Below are 12,424 nucleotides of genomic sequence, written 5' to 3'. Positions count from 1 at the left end.
ATGGGTGCTGAGCGTCACATGTGTCTGATGGTTCTCTTCTCATTTCTCACAGGTAAGCACATCTGTAAAACATTTTTAAAATCTGTGCACAAACATTTATTTAAATATATTAAAAGGAACTTCTAATTTAATTACTCTCAAGCTAAGACTGAATACATATTCTTGCAAACATTTAATCTTTGATATATTATACTGTTTACAGCCTTAATACAGAATGCAATTATAAGTGCTTTGATATTTACAGCTTGGAGAAAAATCCTTGAATTTTTTTTATAATTTATATTTATTGAAGCTGCATGAGAGAATTTGTGTTATAAAGTGAACCAAACTATCATATAAGAATATATTCCTGTGTAAATTATGTTAGCTATGTGTTAATTTCTGTCTGAAACAACCAAAATATTTTATTTTAGGCACAACTGGTATAAGTGTAAACTATGAAGGAACCTGGTGTTTGTCATTAAAGATTAAATTGGATTTTTGTAATTCCTCTTTTAATATTTATTTTAAATGGTAAGACATGATCACTTAAATTAGCTGTTTTTCAGGTACAAGTGGAGCAGAAGACACTCATGCGTTCTTCATTTCTGGTGAAAATGTCCGTCTGCCCTGTAATAATGCTCTTTCTGACTGTACATCAACTACATGGATCTATAGCATAAATTCACGGACAATTGAACTGGTTGCTGGGGGAAAAACAAAGAATGACACAGAGAGACGTGAGAGACTGAGTCTGGGCTCTGACTGCTCTCTGAACATCAAGAAAGCCACAAAAGAAGATTACGGATCTTACAGCTGCCAACAATATTTTAACAGACAACAATATGGAACTGATGCACGCGTTTTTCTGCATGTTCTTTATGGTCAGATTTTCTGTACAGCACATAATATCTTAAAATAACCCAAAGAGTGAATCCATCATTGCATTTTTGTATTGTGTTTCAGTCTCTTCATCACTCTCTCAGACTGAGATCAGAGCAGGCAGATATGTGACACTCTACTGTCAACTGGATCTTTATGCATTCACTTGTGGTGATTTGGTAAATTATAAAGGATATCAGCTGGTGTGGGTGAATCAGGCTGGTGTGAATCTGATGAAAGACTCCAGATATCAGATATCAGATTTCCCCTCAAGTGACTGTAAGATCACTCTGACTACAACACTCCTGAATGAAGATCACAACAGAGAGTGGAGATGTCAGCTTACTCAGAACAATCAACTGAAGACCTCAGCCTCATTCACTGTCAAGTACACGGGTAAATGTTTTTTTTTTTAGAATATCAGTTATTTCAAGAGTTCATACTTAGATGATGATTGATTATAAAGCATGTTTGGCATGCTGTCCCGGGGGAAAGCTCTGAGCTCATAAGATCCCAGAACCCGGGGCTCCCTCCCGTTTGAAGGGCAAGAGGGGAGTTTGAGCTCAGGTAGATCTTGAGAACTCCCCCCACTGATAAGGCAAAAAAAGGGGGATTAAGGATGGCTATGAGGATGTGCTGCTGATTAAAGCTCATCTATGGTGCCAATTTGGTTTAGTCAACTTACTTATGTTGCATGTCTCTGGACTGAGGGGAGAAGCTGGAGAAAACGGGGGAAACCCACACAAGCACGGGAAGAACATGGACTCCACACAGAAATGTCAACTGGCCAGGTAAAACCCAAACCAGAGACATTCTTGCTGTGAGGCAACAGTGCTAACCACTGGGCCACCGTGCCACCCTATAGAAGAAACAAGGGGGAAGGAAGGGGGTGGAAGGGAGGATTCTTCAAGACAAAGATGACTATGGTAAGATACTTTGGCTATTTATAATGAGTTAGAAATCGTCTGATTGGTGAATCATGCATTAGCTAATGCGGGACCATAAGCATGTGATCCTCTCGAAATTAGTTTATAAATAAACTTTGATGATGATGTATTAAAATATGATCATATTCTACAGTATGACATGTCGGAACGTTTAAATCACAGGTCAAACTGAGACAAAGACACAAACTCCAGTCGGCAGCTCAGAGACCACTGTAAACACACCAGTAACTTCTTCACAACCAGGTACATAATCAAGACACTAATATGAAGGTTTGTCAATGAGGAGTTCATGTTAGATGCAATAATCTCACCCCCAAATCTTTTAGAACAAATAACAAGTGTTCCTTTTGATTTTTTTATCTGCTTGAATCAGTCTGGTAATTCTCCTCTGACCACAGATATGGCTTTTCCCCCCAACACAACTGCTGTTCTCTTGACTATTTATTTATTTATTTGTTGAGAATTTTCTATAAACCCTGGAGATTGTTGTGCATGAAAATCTTTGAGGCAGTGGTTTAACAAAACAACCAAGCCACACTAAAAGTCACTCAGATGACAGATGATTGGTCTACATTCTATTTCTTGAATTGAACTTCAGCTGATTGTCGTAAAATGAGATTTTATGTCACTGCGGTTTGGACAACAAGCTGTCAAAAACCCAATAATATTATAGACTTTTCTTCTTCCCATCTTTCCTAGCATCAACTACAACAACAGCAGCACTGATTCCAGTAGCCACAACAAACTTTGTAATGACAAGTAGTCAAGTACCAAGGCCACCAGATGATAAAGGTATGTATCCTATATATTTTTGTAACCTCTCCTATATATAGGACATTTGTCCCTTCCCTGATATATGACCTTTTATATGACCCAAAAAGTTGCAATTTGTGTAGATCAATTGGTACATCCATTGCATTATTGTAGCACAATCATGGACTCAATTTCATGAAACACACATTCTTAAAAGTTGAACAGTTAAAAACTGTAAATTATGTTCCATAGCATTTACAAAAATCAAAAAAGTACATTTTGTGAACTAAAAACAGAAAAAAAGTGGATAAAGGCCTGTCTGAAAAGTTCACAAAATGCATTTCTATAAACCTTCATTTTGATTGGTAATGCCAGTCAACACATTAATTTTATTTTATGTCAGCTTGAGAGTGCTTAACTTTAAAGAGCCCCTATTATACATTAAAAAGGGTCATATTTTGGTTTTAAGGGTCTCCAACAACATGCTGATAAGCATGCAAGGTCAAAAAACTCTTTCATGGTCTTATAATCTGCATTTATTTTTACCTGATTATCCCAGCGACTCCCATATGAATCGTTTAGCGATTCATTTGTTCCCAGTTCAGACACCTCACCCCAAACCTAACCCCCCCACCCAGGTCTCCTGGATTTTCAGGGACAGATGTTGGCAGGTATATGTGTGCAGTTAAACACCAGCATATTGCTCTATTCTTAACTATGACACACATCAGTATTAATCCACACAGTGGCCATACCTGCCAACAGTCCGGGAGATTTTATCCGGGGGTGTGCGCGAAGTGAAGAGCGGGGGGGTGGGGGTAGGTGCGAGCGAACTGAAGAGAGAAGATGCGCGCGAACTGGGGAGCAGGTATGAACATGGTTGCGTGTTGGTGCGCATGGGGACTGAACCAAAAAACTCAGAGGGGGGCGGGAATTCCGGGAGTTTTCCGGGAGACAGAACAATACGGAAGGGTGGGCGGGAGATGGGTCTGAAATACGGGAGACTCCCAGGAAAAACGTCTTCATGATAATTCAACCGGCGTCTGCTACAGTGCTGGTCTTCCTCTTTTTCTTTGCTACTGTTTGTGGGCGGGGCCGCAGGTTTCAATTTTCTCGGGTTTGCGTGCACAACAATTGGGCGGGGCTTAAGTTTCGTATCCACGTCACGCCGAAACGGCGAGACTCGTTATCAAGACAATTCATTTGAAGCACTATGAGTCGACTTTTGAATCAATAGTTTTAAACACGGTGCACTTTCAGATTTAAGCCTTAGCTGGATGTTTCACTTCACTTAGAGCTGTGTTACACACTACATGGAAGGTCATCCTCAAAAACCCATAATAGGGGCTCTTTAATGTGACTCTGTTATGCCATATAAAATGTTCCTTAAGATCATCTTGTCTCTCAAGTCTTAAATTATTCATTTCAAGATTTGTTCTTTATAAACTCTTGCTTTCTGAGAGCCTGCTCTCTGATTGGTCAGATGGCCCAGTCTGTTGTTATTGGTCTACTGATTATAGTGTGTATTGGTGGGAAAAACACTCATTACCATATATGACAAGTCATTCCTTCTAATCGTTTGTAACAGCTGTATTACGATAATATGGTGAAAGCCCATATTTCATTTAAACAATAAAAAGTACGCAGTTGGTAACCATTTCAGCTATCCCTGACTTCATGAGCTTTCTGTAAACCTATAATTTTCCACAAGCATGAACTTTCTTAATGCTAAATATTGACATATCTGCAAATAAATCTCATTTGTAATTTATTCTATTTTTAATGCTGGTCTAAGTGTGTCCCCCTATAGTCTCTCCCTCAGTGATTGCAGTTGCTGTTATTCTCGCTGTGTTGTTTGTTCTGATCATTGTCGTTGTTCTCTGGATGAGATGTCAAAGAAGAGCTGGTAAGTCTTCAGAGCTTCTTCAATATTTGAACAATAAATAGATAATCGACACATTACATGTTTAATGGTTTACACACCAACCCATCAGTTTCTAGGTACATCACAGAAATCTTCATTTGATTATATGCGATGGAAAAAAAAGTTTAGCTGTTTTTTTGTTTTTTTTTGCAGCAAAGTTTGTTGATTTAAAAACACTGTAACTTCAAACTTTGGTTTTAAAAACATACATTTAAATTCAATTAGCATTAATGAGATGTTGTTTTACTTGTGTGGTTTACTGTAAATATTTTTTTTACATGTTGCAATACTATTTTTCAGACAATACAAAAGAGACTAACGAGCCTGTGGTGAGTATTATAATGTCAAAGACTTGTGAGGTTCACACTCTGTCTTTGTTATATGTGGACTCAGATTAAACAACAAGTAAGAATAATTGTACTGTTTCTTATCTAAAGGTCGCAGATACAAACACAAGTTACAAAGAAACAATCAACGTGTCCAGTCATCCTTCACCCAACATTATTGTAAGTACTGATTTATCTTCATTAAAATGATTTCCAGTTGGTCAGGCACATTAGGTTACTTGTTACATACCAACCAAATAACCTGACAAAAAAAGTCAAAATATGCAAATACTTGTTCAGTAGTCTCTGCTCAATAGATTAACAGTTTAATAGTGGCGCATTTAATTCCCTGATTTTTAAAAAATAACGCTTTACATTTCATCACCTTGGATTTATAAGCTTCTACCTGCATTCTGAATGATTTAGAGATATTGAGCTTTAAAGTTTTTGCATTCGTATAGCAAACAGTATGTGTGTAATATTTGTTTTTTAAATAAAAAGTCTTAAAATGTAAACAACTTATAAAAAACATCCCATAATATAAATACGTTTTCATTTAATAAGAATATGTCAATAACTCAATTTTGACAAAAATGTCAGATAGAAACGTATAATTCTAAGGTGACGATTTATTCTAATTAATTTGCACTGCAAATGTTTTCAAAACAGACGGCACGGTGGCTCAGTGGTTAGCACTGTTGCCTCACAGCAAGAAGGTTGCAGGTTGCTCCGGTTTCCTCCACAGTCCAAAGACATGCAGTATAGGTGAACTGAATAAACTAAAATTGGCTGTATAGTGTACAGTATGTGTGTGAACAGTGGCGGTTCTAGCTTAAATGACACCCTGGGCGAATCACCCCGTATACGCCCCTCAACCCTAAAAACCATCTAGATAAACATGTACATTCTTAAAAAAACAAAAAGTTGTTGTTTTGACCAAACTTTGGGTAAAATATGGACAAAACCAGATATGGGATTATTAAAAAATAAATAAAATTATTATTAATATATTATTATTCAATTATTATTCTAAATAAATAACAGAAAACAATCCTAAATGTAACTGTAAAACAATGTAAAGACACAACTGGAGTGATATGCTAAGATCACCTAAGAAATATTTTATACGAATATTAATGACAATTCTAATACAAAAAAGTTTTATAGAATTATCTGTTCATCTTTGACCCGTCTCAAGGCCGAGAATTAATGTTATTAAGTCTTACCTCCCTGACTCTATCTCTCCTTTCTGCTTCATAGCCATGCTTAGTCAAAATAAGATCATCATCATATTATAAGCTTCAGTTTTGTTAACTTGCAAAACTCGCTGCGTGTCGACACCTTGTGTCATAAAAGTAACAGAAAAGGCCTTTACTCCGGTTAAATAAAACTTAATGTAAACTATCACAGTAGCCATATTAGTGATGTGCCACCTGATATGTTGTCACTCACTTTTGCAAAAAAATACATACATGTGTGATTAAAGTACATACAGTCTATTAAAACACAGTTAGAATAAAGCCATTTATTTATAGGGTTGTTCTAATTGTGTTTTAATAAACTAAGTCACACACATAAATCTTTTCTTGCAAAAGTGTGACACTGAATTATTCAGAATAATCCTACGATTCTGTGGTTTTAGGTGACTAAAGGCTGCTCTGATACTCGGGTAGCAGTGGTAGTATTAGAATTTATCCAGTTATAAGTTGTTCTTTCACTGAAAAACTACATAGTGTTGCATTTTAAGATATAAAAATAGCCATGTTGAAATTAATTACAATGGTAAAACTGCTACAGAATCCCATAACCTGGTTAACTGTACATTTCTTTTAAATATACAGTAAATAACCAAATATACAGTAAATAACCAAAAACTGACCATGACACTCCACTTTTTATGCTCTTTCTTTTGGTTGACACTTCTGTTAGTTTTATTTTACTAATTAGTTATGTACATTACAGTTTCTTGTAGTTTACAGTACTTTAATATTATTAATCTAATTTTGATAAATAATGTTTACTGCATTGCTTTAATTTGATTTGTGTTATCGTGATAGTGTTCAGTAGCTGTGTGAAGAACACCAAGCAGCTTTGGATGTTTTTCTGTTTGTAAGAAAGCCGTTTGTTCATCATATGTCTTTCTCATGTCCACATGCTTATGATTGGGTTTTTATCTGTGTATCAATGTTATAATAATAATAATAATAATATTTTTTACTTTTATATAGCGCCTTTAAAACTAGTATCTCAAGGCTCAGACATATCAAATGTACAGCAGTAAAAGATAACATACAATTTTATTATTATTTTAATATTAGTAGTAGTACTTCTAAACATTGGTGTATAAAATTCTAAATTAATGAAATATGGTAGTTTACTGAAAAAATTTTACGGTTCTTTTACAGTTTTTTAATGGTTAAATTCAGCTGCCATTTTTACTGTAAATTTTATGGATTTATTTTTAAGTCTACAGATTCACAGTGATTAAAAATCTCCAACATTCATGTATGGATAGGTCTTTCCTAACTGGGTTACCCATTTTCCAATGCTGTTTAGGAGCAGAAAGATGATGTGAATTATTCAGAGGTTGTCATACACCGTAAACTACAAGACAACAAGGTGAGTAAACACTTCTTATCCTCCATCCAGGACTTTGCAGACCTGTAGCCGTTTTATTCTTAAATACAGTTTCTAATGTGAATAAAACTAATGAAACGTTGCAGCATTTGTGTGTTAACGGTACCACCTTGCTTGTGTTATTCCTGCAGGTCTATAATACAGTGACTTATTCTTCCATCAGAGGAGTAAAGGCTGAAGCACAGGAAAACTGTTGCAAACTTTATGCCTCGGTTAACAAGATCAGACATTTATGATTAAAAAAATAAGAGTATCATAAAAGTTTAATAAGAGTTTCATACTATTGTAGAGACTGTTTTATATGATCAAATCTAGGTGTTGTTTATTTTGTATTATCAGTCTTTTGGTCAGTTTGGGATGTTTGTATCATGACTAGATGTGCTAGGTCATTTGGAGGACAGTTTTAGATCATTCAGATTATTTTCTTTCTTTTTTTTTACTATTTTTAACCATTTTTAAAAGACGCTATCCTACAACATCCTCTTTAGTGGCTAAAGCTGAAAGACTGATTTGTTTCTCTTAACAAAACTAGCTAGAGGAACTTTGAGAAGACAAATAAACCTCTGTGACAACAAAACCTGCACTGTTAGATGAATAATTTCCAGTGATTGCATAAAAAACATTTACCAGTTGACAAATTTTGCATCAATCCAATTGTAGAAGTGTTGAGATTTAGTTCAACTAGTGAAATGCTTGTCAGAATTATTATTATTTTTGAATGTGACAGAGGATTGAAATTCTGTTCTGCTTCAAGAGTCGAAAGAAATCTTCTTATTTTTGTTTTTGGAAGTGTTGTGTTATCATATATACAACCCCAAATAGGTATGTCTGCAGTCCTGACCTATCTCCAATATAGAATGTGTCACATTCTGAAGCGCAAAATGCAACAGCAAAGACCCTGTACTGTTGCCCACCTTAAGACTTGTTTGCTGGAAAAATGGGGCAAAATTACACCTGAAACACTTCATCACTTGGTGTCTTCACTCCCTAAATGTCTTTTAAGTGTTGTGAATAGGAATGGCAACATTACAAAGTGGTGAATGCTTTACTGTTTCAACTTTAGTTTACAACTATTACTAAGTAATGTGTTGTTGTATTTTCTACAATGAAATACAAGTCAAAGTAAATTTAAAAATCACTACTTTCTTTTTTATTTGTGTTTTCCATACGGTCCCAACTTTTTCTGATTTGGGGTTACTACTATATATTTATATGAAGTCAGAATTATTAGCTTTGCCTTATTTGTTTTATTTTGGCCAGAATAAAAGCTCATTTGAATTTTTTAAAAAACATTTTAAGGTCAAAATTATTAGCCCCTTTAAGCTATATATTTTTATATTTGCGCTGTCTGTGAAATGTAGGCATCTAAGAATAGCCAAAAAAAAATATACTAGTCATCAAATTAAAAGATTAGACAGACTTATGCGTAGTCAGTCATTCCTGTTTATTGATGACTAGTCTAGTTTTAGGCTATTCTTAGAGACCTATTCAATTTAAATGACAGCCCAAGTTTAGCCTTGTTTTAGCCAAGCCGTTTATGTTTAGACATCTATTGGCTTCTTTTAAACACACACAGACAAAATGGTTGCAGTAGTATTTACTATAAATTACTATATATATTTTGCCCAATCTCACAGGGAATTGTAACTATTTTACATATTATCAGAAAAGTGGTTAATATGTATGGCTTAACTCATATGAAAATAACAACTCAATGCTTTACCGACCCCTCATTGGAAGATGAGCAAATAGTACTAAAGTGTATCAATGAAATTTGATAAATTCATATGAATTAGCCACTAAATCAAAATGTTACTATTTGTTATGTGATAGTATTGATTTTTTTCAGGGGAATCATTTAAGAATACCTTTTCCTCTCAAAATATTTTCACATGACATTAAATTGGCCCTTTGTAAATCATGCTAGGTCTGGTGGAGATGTCTCTCAACAATATCTCTAAATAGGGCAATCACTTCATTTGAAAGTCTAAACATAGAACGGTATATACAGCTGAAGGCAAAATGGTTAGCCTTCCTGTGAAATTTTAACTAAGTGCTGTTTAATGGAGAGATTATTCAATACATTTTTAAACATTTAATGACTAATTTCTAATGCATTTTTTTTCCCCTTTGCCGTGATGACAGTACAAAATATGCTATTTTTTCAATACACTATATTCAGCTTAAACTGAATTAAAATAGCATAAATACAAACAAATTCAGAGACAGTAAAATCTGTTTTGGTGTATATGAGCTGAGTTTAACAGATTTCAATTATTGAAATGTCTGAAAAATATAGTAGTATAAATATTATACTAATAATAGCTATAAACATAAATTGGATTGATAGCCATAAAGACTACCTTGAGAGTCCACATTTAAAGAATTCAATAGCATGAAGCAACTTGTGAATAGAAAGAAGAGAAACTAAGAACAGAGGCTAATTTCCATCAGTCTAAACTGATAGTGTGTTATGTGTGGGTGGATCTACTGTGGTCAAACTAATTTCTCACGCTTAAAAATTGTTTCACAACAATAAAACCACAGCTTCAAAAACACCCTGGAAAACTTATAATTTAACACAATAAGCAAACAGTATAGCAAAACAACCTACAGCTATTGTCATAATCATAAAATAAACAGTATCTTTTTAAAGCAATGATTCTAAACTATTTTATATGATGTAAATATGTCACCCTGGACCACAAAACTCTAAATTGCACTGGTATATTTTTGGTAATAGGCAAAAATTATTTTGGTTAAAATTGTATATAGAACCGTACAGTAATATGCATGACAAAAAAAAAGATATTAAGTGAAGATCATGTTCTACGAAGATATTTTGTAAAATTTATACCATAAATATATTAAAAAATTCAATTTATGCATGGCTAAGAGAAACTGACAACTTTTTCAAAGCTTATTTCTTAGTATGTAGATTAAAAAAACAAACAATTGACAAAGTGATTTCAGATGATTCACATTTTTCTCAGCTACATTTTGTCCTATCCTAACAAACCATATCAATGGAAAGATAGTTTGTTCCGCTTTCAGAAAACAAATCATATCCATTTCCATCAAAACATTCATGAATAAAATAAGTGAACATAAGAAATGAAAAGTTAATTGGCACACAAGAAATTAATGTCATACAGTTTTATTATATACAATAAACTACCAGGAGAAATTGATAAATATATGTGTTTTATGCTGATGAATAAGGATTTTCTTTATGTTTAAAATATGTATAAAGTTTAAACAACTAGCAAAAAAGAACAACTTACTATAATCAAAGACACATAATCTTAAGATTTAACCCAGGACATTTTTAAGAAAAAAATCTGACCTTGACTTTATTTACAATCACATTTGAAGATATTTGATTACTTGAATTGAAGCTAATGTAATACTAAGACTATTAACACCAAACCCATGTAGACAAACACACAAACCTATATACAAAACAATAAAAGTCAACCAATTTTTCATCTGTCATGCCATCACGAGAAAGATCAATGACCTTGACTATCTACAGCTTGTACCAGTGCAAACTTTCTACTCTACATTGCTTTTGACCAGTTTCACAAAAAAAAATTACACAAAATGTTCATAAAGGCTATAGAAGTTCCAGCTAAGGGCCAGCTTTAAACTAAAATTGATAATTAGGTATGACAAAGCAATGTGAGACTTGTAAGTTTAAACGCAGCAAGGCATTCATTATGTGACATGTCATGTGACAGGAAGCTTGTGCTCCAGTTGAGAATGTGCTCATATCCGTTTGCTGAGGTGGTGTACTGAGGGTAAAGCTGCGGTCACACTGGGCTTTTCCTCCCATAGACTTTCATTCATACGCACGCGAATGCTCGTGCGTCAAGTTTCGCATGTCGCTGCGGTGCAAAGTTCAAGCTTGGTGAACTCTGACCTGCTAAATCGCATCACTTGACTGCGTGAGACCAATCGAGGAAAAAAACATGACCTCTCTGGACAGAAATTTAAAACATGGTGCAATCGCTGGCTTTTTTAAATGTCTAATCATCTTGTTTAATCCCGCCCCTTTTCGCAGCGCAGCACGACAGAATTTCGCACACACAAACTCTGGTGCGACCGCAGCTTAATAAAAATAATTGTACATAATGTTCAGTTTCATGAGCAGACCAATCATTTCACTCCATTAAACCTCAATATATTAAGCTGATCCTAATCAAAAATGTTATATACACAGTGACACTTTTATTATACACAATGACACAACTTTTGAAATGTACATTATACACTCTATACTGCAGGATAGTTAATCAAATAATAATAATAAACCCTTTTGTATGAGGAACTACGTTCTTCTGCCGTTCATCTGCAGCTGACGTCAGAACAGCATAAACCGTTGCTACTTCACTAATGTCTCTTTACAGCTAGTATTTAAATGATTCTCTAGCGTAATGTCTAAAGTGATGACAAAACGTGATTTTGCTCACATTTTAAGATTATAAGGCTGAACTGCATGAAATGCCATCAGTCTACAGACATTTCCCAGTATTTCTCTGTTGCAATCAGGAGATCACAAAATTAACCCCCAAAAATATTGTGTTTGCAACAAGGAAAAACACTAAACACATGTTGGCATTTATTCTTTTTTTCATTTTACTGTACTAGTCTGCAGTAACAAAAACTGACGACTCATTTGAAACAAACAGTTGGCCAGCTAAAAAATAATTCAGGGTTATACAAAGAGTGGCCAACACAAAATACATATATTCCTGATATGCAAGTCCCATCTCACACTCAATACATTTGGTATAAATACAGCATTGCAATATACAAAAAGACAGATCGAATCAGATAGTCACTTACCAGAATAATAATAAAAAAAAAAAAAAAAAATATATATATATATATATATATATATATATATATATATATATATATATATATATATATATATATATATATATATATATATATATATATATATATATATA

The 12,424-nt window shown here is 34.1% G+C and overlaps 1 protein-coding gene across 1 annotated transcript; it reads left to right on the top strand.

Moving 5' to 3' along the window:
• On the top strand, positions 1-8,480 carry LOC130243099 (uncharacterized). The gene is given in 10 exon segments (XM_056475155.1): positions 1-52; positions 549-897; positions 899-1,257; positions 1,971-2,051; positions 2,508-2,621; positions 4,372-4,467; positions 4,786-4,814; positions 4,923-4,991; positions 7,368-7,430; positions 7,580-8,480. Coding segments are annotated over 10 exon segments (1,317 nt in total). The 3' UTR covers positions 7,685-8,480.
• Positions 8,481-12,424: the final 3,944 nt, after the last annotated feature.

Source organism: Danio aesculapii, chromosome 16 (genome assembly GCF_903798145.1).
Source record: "Danio aesculapii chromosome 16, fDanAes4.1, whole genome shotgun sequence".
Lineage (NCBI taxonomy): Eukaryota > Metazoa > Chordata > Actinopteri > Cypriniformes > Danionidae > Danio > Danio aesculapii.
The sequence above is the reverse complement of the archived record's forward strand: the minus strand, read 5'-3'. Positions and strand labels throughout refer to the sequence as shown.